Source organism: Halyomorpha halys, unplaced genomic scaffold (genome assembly GCF_000696795.3).
Source record: "Halyomorpha halys isolate HHAL.00 unplaced genomic scaffold, Hhal_1.1 Scaffold323.1, whole genome shotgun sequence".
Taxonomy (NCBI): domain Eukaryota; kingdom Metazoa; phylum Arthropoda; class Insecta; order Hemiptera; family Pentatomidae; genus Halyomorpha; species Halyomorpha halys.
The window spans coordinates 294406-317146 of record NW_027106378.1 but is presented as its reverse complement, the minus strand read 5'-3'; the positions used below and the strand labels follow the sequence as shown (position 1 = coordinate 317146).

The 22741-nt window shown below is 30.0% G+C and overlaps 1 protein-coding gene across 1 annotated transcript in view; it reads right to left on the bottom strand.

Annotated features, from left to right (window-relative positions):
• Nucleotides 1–795: 795 nt before the first annotated feature.
• vimar (visceral mesodermal armadillo-repeats) overlaps nucleotides 796–22741 on the bottom strand; it is a 25658-nt gene continuing 3712 nt past the window's right edge. Inside the window, exons 5-13 of the mRNA XM_014421506.2 lie at nucleotides 21865–21985; nucleotides 17419–17541; nucleotides 17190–17336; nucleotides 13385–13516; nucleotides 12011–12131; nucleotides 11781–11923; nucleotides 8193–8325; nucleotides 6288–6550; nucleotides 796–3723 (exon numbers count right to left, since the gene is read on the bottom strand). Of these exons, the coding sequence (XP_014276992.1) occupies nucleotides 3596–3723; nucleotides 6288–6550; nucleotides 8193–8325; nucleotides 11781–11923; nucleotides 12011–12131; nucleotides 13385–13516; nucleotides 17190–17336; nucleotides 17419–17541; nucleotides 21865–21985 (1311 nt within the window). The 3' untranslated portion in view covers nucleotides 796–3595. The remainder of the gene's footprint in view (nucleotides 3724–6287; nucleotides 6551–8192; nucleotides 8326–11780; nucleotides 11924–12010; nucleotides 12132–13384; nucleotides 13517–17189; nucleotides 17337–17418; nucleotides 17542–21864; nucleotides 21986–22741) is intronic.

Sequence of the window (22741 nt, the reverse complement as noted above, 5' to 3'; positions counted from 1 at the left end):
ACTAAAAATTATTGTAAATTTTGCACAAAAATTGTCGACTAATATTTTATTTTTACAAATCAAGCCTTTTGAGAATTATTTTTAAAATATAGCAGAATGAGAGTCATATTATAACAAATGATAATGCGACATCAAGTCTTGAGAGTCTTAGACAAAAGAGTTTGTCAGGCAATAATAAAAGGTTTATAAATGCCAACACTAAAAATAACTTTTATAGCATTTACAACAATAAGATTTTGTGGAACGTTACTTATTAACAAAAAATTATAGTTATAACAAGAAATTTCTTTTAAAATGATACAATTATACTAATTTTACACTAACAGAGAATTAGGTAAAGATCAGTAATTAGTGAAAAAATCTTCACAAAAGATTACAACTCTATATTCATCTAGAAATATCTACAACTTTTTAATTTTTTTTTAAAATTATTCTTATTTTTTTTTTTTTTACAGAACACTAAAAGTGTACATAAATACAAAATAAGCTCTGAAATTTCCCTATTTTAATATCAAACAACTAATAACATAAAAACAAAAATAAATTACTGAATTAATGGTGAGAATAGAATTAGTAACAAATGAATGAATATCGTATCCAATCAACCTGAAGTACAATTCACGTTGTTACGTACCTAATTTAGAATTCATTCAGAAAACAAATAATTGGAGAAAAAAAAAATTGGATAATTTTATTTAAAGATTTATTTTGATAAATACGGATAGAAGAGTTACAAAAGGTACTTAGAGTTAATTTTTAAAATAGAGTTCTGCTTTTTATTTTTTGCTGAAGAAATTTCAGATTGGACGACAGCCAGTTTTAGTACAGAACGAAATGACAAATATCCAGCATGCATGATTTTATCAAAAATTACACAGTCACAGTTTACATGATGATAGTGCCTGTGACAGCTTTTACTATCACTATGTGGAGCTGGGGCTTAGTGAACAACTTAATTAGATATCAGACATGGGTGTGATTACAGGGTGTCTATTAAAATTGAAAATCAAATTTTCGGTACATTTCAATAATTTTTTTAAAATTTATGGATGTAAAGGAGGGGGCATCAAACTTCTGCCACATAAGAATTATGTTTATTTGAAAATATATAGTACTTTTTTTTTTTGTACTTACTCATTGGCCATACTGAAAGTTTGTGATAACCTACACTATAACCTTCCTTGTTTATTTACAGTAGGAAAAAGTAATTGCACATCCCATTTTTCTTAATGTAATGAATTGAAATATTAAAAACAATTCATTTGAGTTTATAAAATAAAAATTTGTTAAATAATAGTATAAATTAAATTTAAAACTTTGATCACAATAAGAAAATATTTAAAAATAACATAAGCATCAGGATAAGTATTTCCACATTTTGTTTGTTAGAACATAAGTACAAAGGTTTGTTTGTTCACTTCTTAGAATATGATTCTGTACTTTCCTATCAGTATTCTAAAATATTTCAATCGTGTAAGATCTACATATTTTTAACTGCTCGATAATGCCAAAAACTAGTGAACTGAGTGCCGTTACTCGCCAGGAAGTGATTTTATTGCTCAACTGACAAAAATTGTACTGCAAAATATCAGAGTTCTTGGGTCTTCATTTTTCTACTGTAAGGTACATGATTAAAAGATATAAAGAACAACGCTCAAATGCAAATAAACGCCACAAAATTTGAAGCGCTTACAAATTCAGTTGTAAGTGCAGGAGCCCAAGCTAATATGGTTGAATCAATAAGGAATGTTCTGAATTTCTGAAACGTCTTTATGGTAGGTTTCCAAGAAAAAAACCTTATATTAGTGAGACCAATCGCAAAAAAAAAAAAACTTTATTTTTATAGAAAATGCTGTAACAAGTTCAACAATTTTTGGGAAAATATACTGTTCTCTGATGAGAGTAAGTTTAATTTGTTTGGATCTGATGGACGAAAGACTATTTGGCGAAGGAGAAATGAGGAACTGAAGAAGTAAAACTTTACGGTTACTGTGAAAAATTGGGGGGGGGGGGGAGAAATGTAATGGTTTGATGGATCCATAGTCTATAAGTTGCAAATCTTGTACCTATTGAGGGGATTTTAAGTACAGAAGATTATGTGAGGAATTTGTGCTGCAAACTCTTAGCGAGTGCAGCTAAATTGGAAATCCAAGAAAAACTCAAGTTTTTAGTTTTGATACAGTACTGTTGTTTATTTTAGAGACAAAGGTAAAATACCTTCAACATTATGGTATCATCCCATTGAAGAAAGTATGTGAGGATGGCCATGATAAGTACATTTATTTGAGCGAAAATAAAATAAAGGCTGCTTTAAGAATAAAGAAATTAGAAAAGATAAACAGTTTGATGGCTCAAGAGTTCCGCTACACACCCTCCTTTAAGGTTTATTTATACTAATGCAAAAAACTGATTCTCCATTCAATGCAGAAGAGAACAATTGGAAAAAGCAGATAAAACAGTCATTAATTGGAACAATTATATGAGAGAGGTATGTATGTACGAATAATATGTTTTGTTATTTAAAGTATGCTTGTTTGAATAAAAGAAATAAACGTGTTTGAAATTTTATTTTTAATGCCACCATTTCTATTAATAATAATGGGATTAGGTATAATGCCAGGTTATGGAGAACAAGTATCAGCACGTAAAAAGAGACATGGTTAGTCAGAATGGCAGTATATGTTTTACTTTATTCTTGCAGGCAAATCACAAAATAATGGCCAAACTAGCTTTCTGCTAATTAGGAATTGAAAGTCATTGCACAAGATTCTTACTGTTCAGTATCTCATATACAAGTAAGCATCATTTAGAATGACAGTAAAGTCGTCTTTGTAGTTGAATCAGTCTGGTTTTTGAATGAAGATTGCCATTCCGACTGACCATGTAGAGGTCCCTTATTACTGTCAATAACAAATTTAATATAAAAATACAATTAATTATACAATTTGTTTATTTAATTGATATATATCGATTTCACCCATGTCTGCTTTTAAACATTGTTAGTTTGATTTTAAATAATCGAAAATCTGTTAAAGGGCCTATCTATTTAGTAATAAAAGTCACCTATGGGGCAAAAATTGTATAAAAAATGTCATATTAAGTAAAAAATTAAAATTTTATTTTTAGTTATAAATTTCTTAATCGTACATATTTATTATTTTCTCAGTTTACTTTAATTAAAGCAATTCTGGCGAACATTTCTACCAGCAGCTGTCGATACGATAATCGAATTTCATCATATCCTATAAATATTAAATAAATACAATTTAAATGTTTAGTGAATGTAAAAGTTAATAAAAGAGGAAAAGATTAATAGGATGAAGTAGTGTTAAGATGAAGTGACTACTTTATTCCTTTTGTAAACATAAAAAAGGAAAAGACAAAATGTTTTGAAAAAAGCTTTAAAAGAGACCAAAGTCCGAAAAATTCAGTAAATGAACGTGAAAGTAAGCGACGATACAAATCAAAGATTAGCTTACGATAATACTCGTAAGCTGTTGAGAGAAAGCACCAAACATATAAACATATCTGGATTAATGACTAGAATTATATAAGAAAACTGATGGATACAATTATAAAGCTAATTGTCAGAGAATCAACCAGCGTCAATCAGAGTGGTCAACCTCGAGACTTGGTCCCTGAGGTCGGACAGTGTATCCCCGAGAACGCAGGAGTAGAGCGCCTTTGGAACTCCCGTATCTCGCAGGTGTCTTCTCATATCACCTAGGAAAATTTAAAAAAATATTTATATTTATCTATTCAATATTTGCTTTTAAGAAATAACCCTATAAAAATATAACCAATCTTTAAACATTAAAATACATAAAATTATTAATGAGGTGTAAATAGTTGACCATAAATTAATAAGAGGAGTCAGTGTTGGTGGTTCCTTTGAAAAGTCTATGATCCTAACTTTGAAACCAATATCTTATATGATTATGGAAATGCGGTCCAAGAAAGCACGAAGCGTAGAATGGAGGGGCCATACAATAAGAATGCTGAGCAAATTATTGTGTGGTATTGTAATTGATAAAAGATGATGACGAAGACGCTGGCTACAAGACTTTAAGGAGGAACAAGAAGTTTTGGAAGGCAATGGATAAAGACTAATGGAGCAATATTGTAAACGAAGACAAGGTCCATCACAGGCTTGCTCAGTAAAGTAAAGCAAAAACAAGTACAGTAATGAATGATAGAGAAGTACTTAATTAATATTTTTTGCTAATTTCTAGAGTAATAATTTGTGAAAAAATTAATAGAATTAGAAAAAAGTATGGTAAAATTAAATTATTAATCATTGCATAATTTAATAATCAAGTAATATTTAAAAAAGCATCTGGCCCCTGCGAAATCCGCCTCTATGGCCCTCCCTGGTAGCCTTACTTATCTCACTTTTCAAACACACTTATGGCGGGTATGTTGAGCGATTAATGACATGTTACAATCTCACAAGAGCAGATCATAACACAAAAAAAAGGCAATCCTTCCTGGCTGGATCCATCCCGCTAAAATCCCCAAGAAGCGATGGTTGCCTAGTACTTTCATGCTATTTTACAATTTTAGGCACTTTTTAAATATTGCTCGAATTAACTATCTTAAATCTCCTTTTCCCATTTTAAATAAATTTTTCAAAAGTGTTTTTTTTTTTCTTACCTCCTGGAACAAAGAAAGGCATTTACAAATATATATATATATCAGCTATTTCAATATCTTGTTTGGGATGGCATTATAAGAATGGTTGCCGGGTCCGCTGAAGGCGGTGTCAACAATGATGGCATATGTTGGCCTGGATGTATTTCATTACCAATATGATGTTTCAAAAGTGATATAGGACCGTTGCTTATAAGGGGTTTTAGTTTGGTTGGTTTGCTGGGAAGGATTGCATTCTATTATGATCCCCTCTAGAGAGATTAAATACTATAATTAATTAATTTTTTCCTCACAAATTACTCCAGTGATACATTATCAATTATAGCATTCAATACTGTACTTGTTATTAACAATTATTTTGTTCATTTATGTTTTTATTCTTTTAGTTTACTTAGTTCCATTTTTTATAATTAATCTGTTCATTTATATTTATATTCATTTAAATACATAAATGATTGATCACATTTTCGAAATATGGAGGAGATGATTGGCTTTTTTAAATTTTTTACAAATTTCTATTTACATTCTATGTATCTCAAAGTATATTATCATACTTTATAATTCTTTTAAAATTTTTTGAGGTTTATTACTTCCATCATTTGCAATAAATTATTATTTATTTATTCATTAACAATTGTACAACGTTTCGGGACCACTGTCACACACTATAAAAACCTATAACAATAATAAAAACTATATAACACCAATCTTCTACTTTATATATCTTATTTTATACAATAAAAATCACCTCATGATTTCATATGGGAAATTTATAGGATAGATTGTAAAAATTGTGAAAAAGTATATATTGGTGAAACATCTAAAAAACTAGAAACTAGGATTAAGCAACACATCACCAATTGTAAAAACACTAAAAATATAAATTGCACAGCTCTGGCCAATCACAGCATAAAACTGAACCACGAATTCAACTTTGAAAACACAAAAATAATAGACACAGCAAAAAATACAAAAAACAGAAGATATCTAGAAGCTATATACATAACAAAAAACATACAAAACACAGTAAACTATAAAACTGACACTAAACACACATTACGCAGATATTATAAATAGACTTAAAATAAAAACATAAAAATCAGATAAAAGAAACAGGTTTATATGAAAAATAAAAAATCACTAAGTTTATAATAAATAAAAAACAGGGAGGTAACCAAAACAGCACACTGGACATGAGATAAGGTCCAAAGAGATAGTAAGTAATATAGAGAGATAGCTGTGCCAGAGAGAAGTGAAGATGCACAAATGGTGGACATGATTTCCCATATGAAATCATGAGGTGATTTTTATTGTATAAAATAAGATATATAAAGTAGAAGATTGGTGTTATATAGTTTTTATTATTGTTATAGGTTTTTATAGTGCATGAATATGGGACAGTGGTCCCGAAACGTTGTACAATTGTTAATGAATAAATAAATAATAATTTATTGCAAATGATGGAAGTAATAAACCTCAAAAAATTGACTCACCAGACTTCCTAGAGAGATAATCCAGATACTTTATAATGTTTATATGAAACCCTGCAATTATGTGATCCTTTTTAATATTTTCAATTAAAATAAATTTTAGGAGAAAAAAGATTAAGATTAAATATTAAAAAATTAAATACTTACTTGAAGTCACCAACTGGCCAACGAAGGCTAAAAGATTATGAAAGACCTCCCTTGGAGGAGTGGCCTGCTGAAGGAAATTGGTAATAGCGCTGCCAACGCTCGCTCGCAGGAGGCTGTACTCAGCATCCTGGCCTCGCATGGCCGTCATCAGGTTAAGAGCAAGGAATGCCTCGGCCTGCATCACGGTGTGCTCTGCCTGCAACATTCGCACCAGGCATTCGACACAGCCTCTTCCAACCATTTTACCTATCACGTCACGGTCTCTGAAAACAATGATGCACACGAATTAAAATTAATCTTTCTGATTCATTCAATAAGAAACTTAATAGTAACAAGTTTAGGCCAGCTTGTCTCAACCAAACCAAATATAGCTTTAATTGTCTAATTTTTGTAATTCTTGTATATTAATACTTTTCACTGTAAATCTTAATTTAACTTTATTTATATAAATTTTAAATTATATTTAGCACACACATTACTTTAGTTTTACTTCATGTTAACTATTCTCTTATTTTGTTATATTATTTTAGTTGTTTTTATCATTTTTAGCACTGAAAAGTGAGGTGGTGTTGGCTAAATAGTTTAATTACTATTTGAACTTTTTTTTTACTGCACCCGGATCATCTTCCTCTTATGAATTTACTATAATTTGGCAAATGTGTAGTACTCCCTACAAGATTTGGTTGGAAACAAACTTTCGGAGCCAGAATGTATTGGATGAAGTCTAAAAATTTTTGAGATAGCGCATGAATTAGACATTAGGGGTATTCATGATATTTTTTATTGATATTCAATACTGTATAAAAAATACAACAAGAAAATTTGATCATAATGACACAATGATAATGATATGATACAGCATGTAGAGAAACTACCCAGTAGTAGAACTCTAAAAACATTTTACAATATAAGGTCACGAGGCCAACTTCTTTTCAGGTGTCTCGGAGGATTTCCAGGAATGGAATAGGAAGCAAGGTTAGAAACTAGCGGGTTTGGGTGGTTAGGGAGTTTATAATGGAAGGGATGATATCGGGTTCGGGCTAGGCCAGTCACATAAGGAACATTTAGGTCTTTATGGATGGTGGTTTTATTAGTAACAAAATAATGAGCATTGAGGATTTTACTAAGGATTTTGGATTGTAAGGATAGGATACGAGAGGAATTCAAAGGTTTAGTGGAGCCCCAAAGCTCAACTCAGTATGTCCAGATGGGCCTTATTATTGTCATGTAGATCTGTCTTTTGTAATTAGTTGGAAGTTTAGACATTTTGTCTAGTAAGTGCTGTAACACCCGAACCATATTCCATTCATTAAATGTAAAATGTTTTAATATGCTAAATGTTATAAGTATAGGATCATGAGCAGCCCAATTTAAAGTCCATATTATATGTTTCATGCAGAGGAGCTCCCAGCGGATTTTCTGGGAAACTTTGGAACCTTTTTTTTCTTTCCAAAACCTTTCATAATTTCATTATTTTTATTTCTTAGTTTATTAGAGTATTAAAAGTGTCCAAAACAAAAATAACACAAACTACGAGCAACAAACCTATCTAAACGACAGCAGAAAAAATTATATAGAGCTCAGCTGGTCTGTTTTGTAACGTTAATCTCTATTTAGCTGACCTATTAACAAACTGTCAACCAGGTTCAATGTTATATTTTTTTAATGTGCTAAAAAAAGGAAATATTTCTCTATCTAACATAACTTTTTCCATTTAACACACTTCAACCTTTTAAACTAAATATCATGAGTACCCCAACTATATAGTTCAGGAGGATAGCCTTTCAAAGTACATAGCCTGTCGTTAAGGTTTTTAATTTATTTTGATTTTCACGTTAATCCATCAGTATTATGCGTATATGATCTATCTCACTAAGGGAATCCTTATTAATTATTCAAACAAACCTGCTGTTTTTAACGATCCAGGCCAACAAGCGATTCGCTTCACCTTGAACTCCAGGGTGGTCATCTGTGAAACACCATTCGACCAACTTATCAATGATTTCTTCTTTGCTCCCCAATTCAGAAGCTGCTTCAGCTGTAATAAAATATTAACATCAGTGAGAATTACAACAAATGATTTCATAAAACTAAAATTTCCTTTTCTTTTTAAAGAACAAAACAAGGAAAAAAAAAATTGTATTGTAAACTAAATTGGTATAAGGTGAAATGTGGTTGGAAGAGGAAAAAGTGACAATTTACAAAGGGTTAAAGAAATCGGCTGTCTCAGTAACATTTAGCATAAGCAGATGATGTAGTCATTGCCACAAGAACCCAAGCAGCATTAAAAGGAACATTCCAGGAATTTGAAGAAGCAGTATTTAAATTAGGCCTCAAGATTAATGAAGATAAAATAATGTAAATGAAAGAAGGGATAAGGAAGTGATAAGTCAATAGCAAATTGACTTTCAGAGAACACAGTTTCAGTTCTGTAAACCAGTTTAAGTACCTGGGAAGCCTGTTTACAGATGGCGACAAGCGACAGCGAAATAGAGGTATAAGGTGAGGTAGCCAGGATAGCAGCAGGAAATAGATGTTATTCTTCACTGCAAAGAGTATTGAAGTTTAGAGCTCTTTCTAAAATAATGAAAGTGGTCATTTACAAAACCAATGTTAAGGCCAGTAGTGATTTATGGGGGTGAAACATATTCCTCAACAAGAAAAGCGGAACAGATGCTCAACTTCTGGGAGAGAAAGGTATTGAGAAGGGTATGGGGAGGAGTCTCAGAGAATGAAATTAGGAGAAGAAGATAGAATGAGGAGCTGATGGAACAATTTCTTTACATCATTTTATTCCCAGATTGTTTGTTATCTTGTTTTCTGTTCTTAGCCCTGATGAAGGCTAGAAATTCTAAACGTTGGGACAAATAAACAAGTTTTTAACTTATTTGTGTTCTTCACTGACTGCACCCCCATTTTTTTTTCTTACTAAACTTCAAATTTACATTCCTGTCTTTTAAACGTATTAATAACACTTTAGACCATTGAGTTACCATCTTCCCCTTTACAAGCCACAACCCCTGATGAAGACCTGAAACTCAGGTCGAAACGTCGGCATAAAATAAATAAATATGGTTTTGTTTTTTTATGTTGTTCTTTGCTGACCGCACCCCCCGACAAACTTCTTCAAGTAATAACACTTTATGTTAACATTTGTTTTTTACATTCATTTTTTAAAATTTTAACTGTTACTACTACAATCTATTAGTACAAGAGCCAAAGAGGAGTAAAAATGCAGTTATCTCACTCCAATTTTTGATTACTTTAATGAAAACTAGGTATAATTAATAGTCAAAACTGATGAGTCTGCCAAGTATAGGTAGGGGCAATAAAAAATGGCGGCTGTTTAAAAACCTCAATAATTTTTCATTCGGAGCTCTGTATCTTAAAAACTACCTACAACACTAGAAAATCTAAGAAAACATTATTTAAAGAAGAGTAAATTTGCTGAAATATTAGCCCTAAAAGAGCTATTTATGTCCAATAGTTCTCGAGATATAGCTTTTTAAAAAGCAAAATTTCTCAAAAATCTACTGAAAGATTAGTAGTTAGTTAATTTATTTTGAGAATTCTATATCTCAGGAACTATGTGACGTACAGATGTCTATTAGCACTCAAATTAAAGCTAGTTTAATGGACTATAAAGAAGTTTATGAACTTTACCTTCGTAGGAATAGTAGTTTTCATGATATTTGCTAAACTAAATTGATTTATAGTTGTTTGGACAATAAGTTTGATTTATGAAAAACTTCATTTCAAAAACCATTGGACGTAAAGATGTCTGCCAGCGCTCAAATTAAAGCTAGTTACATTTACTACAAAATAGTTTATTATGTTTATCTTTGTAGTAGTAGTTTTTATGATATTTGACAAAATAAATTTACAAAATGTTAGTTTCTAGTTGTTCATATAAAATGTTGGATTTTTAAGAAATATATTTCTAGATCCATAAGTCGCACATATGTCTGCCAACAATCAAAATAAAAGATAATAAACTTACTATAAAGTAGTTTATGACACTTATCTTCATAGGGGTAGTAGTTTTTATGATATTCACATATGAATATAAATTTAGCAAATGAAAATTTGTCCGAACAACTATAAATCAATTTATTTTAGCAAATTTCATGTAAACTATTACTCCTACGAAGATAAACATCATAAACTACTTAATAGCTCATTAAACTAGCTTTACTTTGAGTGCTAATAGACATCAGTATGTCAAATGGTTTTTGAGATAAAGTTTTCAAAATAAATTCACAAACTACTGATCTTTCAGTACGTCCCATACAACATTTTTATGAAATGTTGGTTTTTATTTAACAAGCTATATCTCGGAAACTATTTAATATAAATAATGCTATTAGAGCTCATATTTTAGCAAATTTACTCTTCTTTAAATGATGTTCTCTTAGGGTTTCTTATGTCGTTCCTACTTTTTAAGATATAGAGCTCCAAGTGAAAAATTAGTTTTTTTTATCGCTTTGAAATAGCCGCCATTTTTTATTTCCCCTACCTACGGCAGACTCATAAATTTTGACTATTAATTATAGATAGTTTTCATTAAAGTAAAAAAGGGGTGAGATAACTGCCTTTATTCTCCTCTTTGGCTCTTGTATTATATATTTATAATATGAGGAAGATGGCCAGGGCTGTGGTCAAAAAAGAAAAAAATAGTTTTAAACTATTTTATCTATATAAATCTATACTTATAATTTGCTTTCAACATTTTTTTTTTTCTTACTAAACTTCAAATTTACATTCCTGTCTTTTAAACGTATTAATAACAATTTTTGTTAACATTTTTTTTTTTACATTCATTTTTTAAAATTTTAACTGTTACTACTACAATCTATTAGTACAAGAGCCAAAGAGGAGTAAAAATGCAGTTATCTCACTCCAATTTTTGATTACTTTAATGAAAACTAGGTATAATTACTAGTCAAAATTGATGAGTCTGCCAAGTATAGGTAGGGGCAATAAAAAATGGCGGCTGTTTAAAAACCTCAAAAAAACAATAATTTTTCATTCGGAGCTCTGTATCTTAAAAACTACCTACAATACTAGAAAATCTAAGAGAACATTATTTACAGAAGAGGAAATTTGCTGAAATATTAGTATTAGTAGAAATAGTAGTATTAATATTATAATATTATTTTTTTTTTAATTTAGTGGTTGCCAATTTTCCAATATTTCAAAAACTTTTGTTCAATTTTAGCGAAATTGTTACTCTCTAGTTAATTATATTAATTTACTAATAAAATTTTTAGCTGTATTTATAATTTGATTCATACCATGATTACTATATTGGTTTAATATATGGTTACTACATGATACTTTTTTGCCCATTGCGTAATAAGTTATGTTTATATTACATTATATTTGGGGTTATTTAGGTTCAAAACTTTTTTTTTTTAATTTTATATTTTTAAATTAATATAAAATATCAAAAAAAATTTACTTTAAAAAACATAATGAGCAAATATAACTTACGCTGTCCATCGATAACCATCCTGAGAGAACCTAGCAGTTTAAACACAACAGGGAACGTCGGTATGCTGAACATTGGGTAGATATGTTGCAACAGGCCTTGCTGAAGTACAGTTCCTTTATTAACGGCAGGAATTACAAGGTTCCTGTAGAGATATATAGAGAGATTAGAGAAAAAAAACTTTATAATTGATATTTAAATAATAAAATAAATATTTAATTAATAATATTACCTGAGAGCGCTGAGGAGAGCATGCTGCAAGCGGATCTTAGCATCAGATGTATTATTCTGCTCGAGCAATTGGAGCAGTTTCCGACTAACCCCTTGATTCACCATTTGGATGCAATGCATATCTGATGATTAAAAATTATATTCATTATTTCAAATAAATAATTAGTATTAATTGGAAGATTATTAGTTGAGAGTATATATTTCAAGGAAGATAGTCTGAGTGGTGGTTAGATAATGGTATTCTCCAAAATAGTTCAAAAATATTATAATTTGCACATTGCATCATGGCTAAATAAAGAAGATAGAAGAATTTTAAAATATCAGTTTGTTATTGCATTGTTTGAGAGTAGATAATTAATTTAAAACACTAACTTCTTTGGGTCCTTTATCTCAACTTTATTTATTTTTCTTAGTTTCAGCCCTTAGGCTATTACCAAAGAGATCTTAAAATATTAATATTTTTTACTTATATTTAATCCATCAACGATAATACTATATTTCCACTATCACACCTTAACATTGATGTATTCAAGAAAAAAATAGTATGAAGAAAAGAAACAAAAAATAGTTAACAACTATTTATTTTCCGATGTTTTGTCCCACTTCCTAGAGTTTCATCACAGCTAAAAAGATACAAAAACAACTAAAAATATTTTGACACCGTAGGATAATAAGATACAAAAAAGTAAATTAAGATAGGGTAAAATTATGTAAATATAAGCGAAAATAAAGTTATATATAGAAATGAACAAAAAGAAGAAATAAAAATAGTTATAATGTAGAATAGATAATAATGAGAATAAAAAAAAAATTATGTAAACTATTGAGTAAAAATTGAACATGAGACGTAATAACACGTTAAAATAATTTATAACGTCTCCTGTTTATTTTTAACTAATTAGATTACATAATTTTTTTTTTTATACTCATCATTGTCTATTCTACATTATAACTATTTTTATTTCTTCTTTTTGTTCATTTCTATATGACTTTCTTTTCACTTATATTTACATAATTTTACCCTATCCTAATTTACTTTTTTGTATCTTATTATCCTACGGTGTTAAAATATCTGTAGTTGTTTTTGTATCTTTTTAGCCGTGATGAAACTCTAGGAAGTGGGAGAAAACATTGACAAATAAATAGTTGTTAACTAATTTTTGTTTTCTTTTGACCGCCCCCCCCCCTACCAACTTCTTCATAATTTGAAATAATACAATCAATTATTTATGTATATAATACAAACTTAACAATGTTTGTATCTTGTTTTATTTAGCCTTGATGAAGAATTAAAATGTTGCTATTTCACAAATAGTATAATATTTTTCACATCTTTCTTCATAAAGTATTAATGCTAACATTTAATTATTCTTACCAGTCCGAGCAAAGTTAGCCATAGCTAAAACAGCAGTAACTTGTAAATCGTCATCTGATGAATCCAGCCAATTGACTAAGCCTTCAAAGACTTTACCTCTTCCGCTACCATATGCTATTTCCATGCTAGCATCTAATAATTAAAGAAAAAAAAAGAAACATTATGTTATAATAGAGTCATATGAAATATTAAGGTTTATAGGTGACATTAACAATGAGGAAGCATGATAAGTAATTATTTATTGTTTTATTTTGTAATTATTACCACAATCGAAAGGCCATAACTGCTATAGACAGCCATTACACCTAATTTTAGTTTCCTTATTCAATTTTAGATTCCATTCTCAACTGAACCTATTGTGTGCTTAATGGTAGCACAAAGCCATAGGCTCATTTCCTGGTGGGGTAACCTTTTTGCGACTGATAACTTTTGGTTGCTCTTTTTTTGTATTTGGCAGAGATATTTTTACAACAAAATTTTGTGAGATGTCACTTCTTTTTTTGAACATTAAAGACAACAAACACTGGTGATTTTTGAATATTTTTCACCTGTTATTTTCATCAGAGGTGATGAATAGAGAAGTAATTTTTGGATTAAAAAAAGTTTCAAGCTCTCTTTCCAGGAAAATAACCTCAGCTCGGTTTAGGAATATTTACTGCAAGGACAACATTCCGGGCTCTTCGTGCATGGGTTTAGTAGAATACACATTCAGCAGAGGATTTTTATAAATCAGAGGAAAAATGATATTTTTGAAGTCCCATGTTTTGACTCACTAAAGTTTGGTTGTGTTGAAGATGTGGACGAGTTCGCTCATAGTTTCTAATCTAAGTACATCTGTATAAAATTTTCAAATTCCATGACCTTATATTTCGGGAGACCAAGCTACACCTAAAATCGTACTTTGGTACTGACCGCACTCCCAACCGTCTTCTCATAAAGCAGTAATAACAATAAGGTAGGTTATAACTCACAACAATAAACCTATGTTTGACAGGATAGTGTGAAAGTAACATAAAATGATCATAATCTAATAATTAAAGCAATACATCTCCTACATGATTAATGATAAAACAACTAATAATAGTCATAAATCCTTTAAAAGACATTGGTTTACCCATACATACAGGTCTGAGGATTGGATGATGAACAAAATCAATACGCGTTTCTTAAAAATATTCAAAAGGCATATCTATCTGCATCTACAGGGAATGATTAGCGGAAGTGTAATAATCAGGAACTGTAAAGATGTGATGAATAAACAAGATGTTGTTAGTCATCAATCTTGGAAAGCTATGGCAGGTCGGCTATCTGGCGAGGATGAATGAATTGGTGATTCCAAAGAAGATTCTCAATGAAGTATTTCATTGACCATGGAACAAGACAGCAAGGATGACAAAGGCTAAGATGGCAGGATAGTGTGGTCCATGATGCAAGGCAGACTGGTTGGTTGGAACTCTGAACTGGAAAGCGGTTATACAAGAAATTGACAATTAGAGGAGGCAGATCAAGGAGGCCATTCATTATTTGCTAACGGATTTCAGATGTCAAAAAGATATATCGAAACTAAATCTATTCACATAGTATACAAGTGGCTAAGAAATTATTTACAATCAACAAATATTATCGTGTTGACAATTACTATTATACTAGAAGATAATTAGTGTTTATGGTAATTAATGAAGGAAGATTATACAGGTGGCAGTTCAATAAGGATAGCTAAAAATAAAACAGAAACTATTTATTATACATTACTGTTTCTAGAGTTTCTATTTATTACTATATTTTTAATTTCACTAACTGATATATGGAATTTGTAGTAATGGGAAGCATTGTGATCATGCCAAATTCCAAATTTGAGTTTACGATGGAAATACATGTTTAGAAGTCCTCCTGAGTGTAAATAACCAAGTATATCAAAATGGTCTGTTTCAACAGTCAAGCTCAAAAACAAAAAGTAGAAAACTGAAATTTTTTCCCGGCCAAGACATCCATTGGAGTCCTATACTGCCAAACCATGGTTGGGGGTAAAAGTTTTTCATTTTGTAGGACTGCCACTCAATGAGAAAATTCAATGCCCCAGACCGGATTTGAACTGGCACTGCCAATAGACATAAAATTGGTAAGACTGCGTCTTAACCACTGAGCTACGGGCAGCCCAACTGAAATTACATATTTAGGTCATGAGTATCCTTGGGATGTTACAGAAACTTTTTTATTAAAATAGACAAACCGAAAATGCCTCATTAATTTACACATCTAAATATTTTTAGGACTTTCTTAAAAAATGGCCTAAGCGATTTTAAATACTAGATAGGTCTTATCATTAAAAAAAATTAACAAGGCTTAAATGATTAATTAATAAAAAATTTCCTAATAACTACTTTTAATGAGCCGATAATAGATAGTTCCTGGCTCATAATAAATAATTTTCTTTTTTACTATAGGGCTGACAAATAAGTCCTTTCAGTTTTTATGGGTGAAAGAAAATTAAGTATATTTAGTACATAATATTTATTTTAATTTACAATGTAATGTCCATTATTTTCGATTAGCTAACCCCCAACAGCTGAATAATAACATTTTCATAGAATTAGTGAAAAAGTGGACAAGGCGCTACCTGACACCCTGTTCGTTTTCAAACTGTTTTCCACTTACGGAACTTTGCAAAGACTGGAATAAGTGGTAGTCACTAGGAGCAAGGTCCAGTGAATAGGGAGGGGGGTGGGGCAAAAGATCCCAGCCAAGGGCTAACAATTTATTGCGGGTGACAAACGAAGTGTGGGGCCTAGCATTGTCATGATGGAAGACGACACCCTTTTGATTTGCCAGTTCTGGACATTTTCTTCAAATCGATTCATCCAATTTTGTTAATTGTCAGCAGTATTGAGTAGAATCGATCAATACACCTTGTGGCAACAGCTTAAAAAAAATCGCATCCTTGAAATCCCACCATACAGAAAGCATTATCTTCTTTGGGTCCAATCTCACTTTAGATTTGGTTCCAGGTAGGTTCGTTGCTGGGTCTCCAAGATTTTTTTTGCACTACATTATCTTAGACAATCCACTTTTCATCCCCTGTCACAAGTCTTATAAGAAATGGATCGTTTTCTTGACTTTTACGCAGTGAATCACAAAGGGAAATGCGTGTTGCCAAGTTGGCTTCGGTCAGAGAGTGGAGGACCCAAACATCAAGCCTAGAAACGTAGCCGAGCTTCCGCAAATGATTTTCTACTCTTATATGTAATACATCTAGGACCTCTGCAATGTCTTCCACTGACTGGGATGGATTTTGATTGACTATCACCTTAACATTAATGTTTTCAATTTGGCAACCAGGTCACGGTGCGTCGTTTATATCAAAATTCCCTGCTTAAAACTTGGCAAACCAATTTTGGCAAATGACAATTTTGCAGTCTGTTAAAGCATTATCCCCAAAGACCTCACATATTTTTTTAGGTGCCTCTAAAGCTCGATTTTGTTTTTTGAAGTAATAAAGCAAAATATGCCTCTAATGCAAGATATTTCTGTCCATGTTCTCACCTGGATCACAAACACAATACTGACCTAATCTTAACAAGTGTCAACAGATATAACTGTTTACATATTACAAATAGGATAAACAATCCTCTGTTGGGATTAATTGCGTGAGAAAAATGTGATGTATTATAAACAAAACGAATACAAAAACCGAAAGGACTTATTTGCCAACCCTATAAATATACTTAATAAGTAGATTAACTGATGCTTTCTGATGGAATCTTTCAAATAACATCAAGTTAAAAATTATAGATAAAATAATAAATACCTCCATTCAGAATGATGACGATAAGATCACAAGCCATTTTTAATAAATTCCTGGTTTCATCGTCATCTGCTAATTTTCCATGTTTTTCCAAAAGCTCAATTAGTAATTCGCACAGCCCTGCTTTGGCGAGATGCAGACGTACATCTTCTAAAATATCAATATCAACATAATATAAAAAAAACAAATACAAAAAGATAAGACAACCTTAAACTACCTAGGTGCCACATACCGTTTTCAGCCTGGGTGTGGAGCAGCTCTACGCACAGTTCACTCAACTCTCCATTGGTAGATTCTGCGAGAACCTTTACAGTTGCTTCGCACAATTTTTCAGTAAGGCATACTGTTCCAAGTCCTAAAATAATGGAATCAATTAATATATCAATGATAAACGGTAGATGTCATTCATAATATTTCGGATATAAGTACATATCCACGAGACAGTTGGGGGTTGAAATAACTTATTTATGTTATATTCTGACCGTACCCCAACCATCTTCTCCTCATATATATTATCCACGGTTAACTATCTTCTCATCATAAAAACATATCGGTTAAGGTGATGAATGTTTCTGATCTGTGTTTTCAAAGTTTTAGGAATATAACTTTTATCAGATATAGCAACTATGTATACAATGACTAATTGATCATAACAACACATTTTGAAGACCTATCAAACAATAATACAAAGAAAACTTTTTCTGGTCTCATCCCGCACACTAAAGTGGATGATTTCTTGAGATATAATCACTGTAGTGCAAGGCAATCTTCAGATGAAGAAACATCAAGAGGTTAGAGATTCAAAGATTTTTTTCCGGGTATAACATTTTTTTAAACAAACTTTGTGGTTAACCAGTAGGAGTGCCTTCAGCAACATCTGACAATTGACATCTGACAATCTTGTTGACAATTGCAGATGGCTACATTGAGAATCATGTCACTAATGCTAATTAGGCAGATTTATTTTATAAACTTTTGGTTTATTTCACAAACTAAATTAAATATAGGAATTTATAAATTTGTGTTGGCAATAATTAATTTTATGAAATTAGTATTTCCACATTTACATGATATATCCAGTATAATTAGGTGTTGTAACAATTGGCTTTAAAAAAAAAAAAAATAGGCCTGAAACCTTTAGGGTCATTATGAAAAATTCTTGTTTGAATCATTTCTTTTTTTGTAATCTTTTGTTTTATTAGTAAGAAAACCAGAAATAGTTTTAAAAATTATAGACAAAATAATAAATACTTATAATAAATAAATACGTCTATACTCGCTACTGTTCAAAACCATGACAAAAGGCTCATCTCTGAGCCTCTATATCCAATTAGAACCTTCTTCCGTCAATTTAAAAACCGATAAGAACAACTTATCATTAACATATTCACAAATAGTTAATTTATTAAAAAAGTAAGTTTCACATTTTAATTTTTTTTTTAAATAATTTTTTTCCACCCACCTTTTAACGTATTATTTCACTTTTAAACCTTTTCTTACATATTTGTCGTTCACCACTTATATTACGTTTCCTCTTTTTAACTGTTGTTAAATAACCATGACACTGTCATCTTCCGGTACTTCGTTATTCAGTAATTCGTTGGTTCGTATATATTTTTAACTCTTCCTATAACCATTTGTCATCACCCTCTCACACGCTTTCTTCCTCTAAATTTTTCTACTTTTTCTTTTTTATTTTCACCCTCTCGTAACGTTTTCTTTATAAAAAAACACTTAGTCATTGTTGTAACGGCTTTTTTAATTCTGAGTTTGGCCGTCATTAGCGCAATATCCATTAGGCATTTGATTTTCCAGCAAACAGGTTTGTTTTTATTCTTTTTTGTTTTCTTTCCCCTTTCTTTATTTTACTCTTACCCCTTATTTTCTCCACTTTAATCCATTTTCCTTATCCACGTTATAAGTTTTTTTCACTATATTATTATTGGTGTTTTCAGAATTTTTTTTTTTTTTCTATTCATTTTTTGGTATACTTTACTTATATTTTGCCTCTTTATCATCTATTATTGTTACATATATTTTCTTCCTCTCAATTTTCATTTTCTTTTCATATTTCAATTTTCAAATTAATAATAACTAATATGTTCATACTTCTTTGCATTATATAACTTCATTTTTATTTCATTTCCTTAATTATGTTATTTTACCCACTTTATCAGTATACATTTTATTTCCCGCTTCTCTCATCACTTCATTTTATTAATTCTATTTTGTAAAATTATTCATTTTATGTGTAAAATTATTCTGTTTATACTTTCTTTTTTATTTTTCTATACTTACTGTGGTTGTTATCTTGTTCTGTTTTTAGCCCTGAAGAAGGCTAGAAACTCTAGCCGAAACGTTGGCACATTAAAAATAGGTTAATTGAACTTATTTGTGTTTATCATTGACCGCACCCCCAACCATCTTCTCCTCGTTCATCATCCCCGGTCAACTATCTCTCATAATCAGAAATAGTTTTATGTAATATTTTGAAAATATTTATCATTATTTTTGTTTATTTCATTATCACATTGTTTGAAATAAGAGAAAATAGGTTTGGTGTATTAATAAAAAAAAAAAAAAAATCTGCATGTGATTGTGTTGCTGTTTAGGCATAGCTATAGATTAACAACAAAGATCATTTCAGACTTAAAAGATCATTTCCTCACTTGTTGACTAGTCAATTGGGGTTTATCCAGGAATGTTTAAGATATAAGTTGGTTTCTAATATTTTCGTCAGACGTCATTTAATTAGTCATCGAGATCGCTCTCAATAACTACTGATGTCTACCATTACCCTTACCAACTATTGGGGTAACAAATTATTTTTTTTTTTACTACACCTTCCCATAAGAAGAACTACAACATATTAGTTGATCAGTAAAAAGGTTAATATTTCTTATATTAATCACAAAGATAATTTTAAACATTAATTTAAAGATTTTACTTAGTGTAATCATAAGTATATACTCAATTATTGGCCAATTGTTGTTTGCTATTCGTAGTTGATTTAACAATTACATTCTTTTGTTTAATTTTTTAGGTTTAGTATCAGCCATATTTATTTATTTTGTTTTAATTTATGTATAGGTTTTAAGTTCATTTTATTTTTACATATGGATTATATCTTATGTAATTCTCTTATTTCAAATTTAGATTATTCTTTTATTAATTAACCCTTTTAGTACTGGAGGCCGATATATATCAGTCATTGCTGTACTGGTGAAAAGTGTTGAAAAGTCAATATATCAGGCTTACCATGTACATTGGAGTAATTCTTTATTTTTGTTATGCATTATTATTTATTTTGTAACAAAATATATTGGAAATGCTAATTATATACTTTTTATTTAATATATGGTCTACATAATGTTATGATGAAAAGATAACTTTTTTTCATGTGCGAATAGGTTTCATAAGAGAGAACTCAATTTTTAGTTTCTTAATGATCATTTATACCATGTTATTTATATAATTTTCAATGAATATAGGAAAATTAGTGTCATTGTTTTATTATCTATTATATCTGTTTTATCTCTATCTACATCCTTAATACACTGCTTTTTGAATTATGTAATTTTTTTTTTGTTTTTATGAACTTTTTTTCAAACCCCAGTAAAATTGTGAAATTCAGCCAGTTATCTCGGCATAGGCACCTCTTTTTCACCTGGTATTAAAAGGGTTAAATGTTAATGTTTTACATTTTCCTTTCATTTATTTTTTCTAATTAACATTTTTATTTACTTATTTTAACACTATTCTGAAGTGCTCAAATTAACAGCATTAGTTGAAACGGGATCTGAGATTTTTTTTATAACATTACTCACCTTAACGATATCTAATGTATTAAAAAATATATATTTCAATTACTTTATGATGTGACACTATTCTACTTAAAATAGCTGTGTTAGATTATTTAGTTTGTATGGTGTATCAATTGTTTTTTTTAATAAGAAAACCAGAAATAGTTTTAAAAATTATTATGAAAAATGTTTATCATTATTTTTTCTTATTTCATTATCACACTGTTTGATATAAGAGAAAATAGGTATAGTGAACTAATAACAAAAAATCTGTATGTCCTTGTGTTGTTGTTTGGGCGCAGCTATGAATTAGCAATGATGATCACTTCATAACCTCATAAATTGACTAGCCGATTGGAGTTATTAACAAGGAATATTGAAGATATCAGTTGGTTCCTAACGACCACGCTACAATAAATTATATAGCTGTCAACATGTTAATGGCAATATCAACATTTCAAATTACAGCAGATATGAGTTCAATTTAAGAGATATTTCACAGTGCACTCTCAATAAATCAATTTTATTTATTTTTTTAATTTCTTTAAAAATCAAGTAATGGAGTAATAAAATATACCTAGGGCAAAGGGATCAAGTATGCAGAGAACAGAAATAAATATATCCAGGGTTTAGAACCATCCACGTAATTAAATATAATGTTATGGTAATTTCTTAATTATTTAAGTTCTGTATCATGTAAGCTCCCATTATTTCCTTTAATCAAACCTGCATACAATCCACTCACTTCCCCAACCATATAATTAAAAGCTTAATCATATATAAAAATAAAAGACAGATCAAACCCAATCACTATAAAAAAAACCTAACATTTTATTATCGATTGAAATTAGAATAATATTAAAAATTCTACATACCTGTATCTGTTAGAAGGCCGAGGATCACATATATATGAATAGCTGTCTCTTCTGATTGTTTAGTATTCACGCCAAAAGTCAATAAATCATACAATACCTCCATGACACCCATCTCAATAACCTAAAATTAATTTTTCAAATTATTTTATTTTTACTTTCACTTAAATTTATCATTATACGTATTGATTATCTAGAATGAAATTTAATTGAAAAATAAAATCTGTTTGCATATATGATATTCTTTTTAGATTAATATGCATCTAATTTACATTGCCTACATTATAATTCTGTAAAAGAATTGAGGAAAGTATTATTATATGACACATTTTTACTAATTAAGGGAATAAAAAAATGCATGCTGATAAAAATATTGAATTTTGTTAAATTAAAAAAAAAAACAATGAATCTACATAATTAATACTTAAATTAAAAGATAATAGGCGAAAGCATTAAGAAGATTGCTATGGTAACTAAAGTTGTAAATAACCAAAAAGATGTTTCTTCAATTATTAGTGGATTAAAGGTGAAGGCAGGTTTATGAATTAAGTTAAGATGGGCGAATAATAATTCACCACAAATTGATAGATGATTTCACTACGTTTAAGCCTGTGAAACCATCTTCAAATAAAAAATACCTAATAATTTTATCAGTCAAATTAATTATATCTCCAATTTCACTTCGATATAAGTCATTAAATTTGAAAATATCTTCCTTCATATTGTACGATGCTTCAGCCTTCTTCAATCTAGTTCAGCTTCTCACCCTAAATCAACTAATAAATGAATCAAATGAATAGTTAGAGGCTGTCAGGATTGAAGAGTGCTCAAGCAAGGTATAAATTGAAGGAAGATATTTTCAAAATTATATATATATATA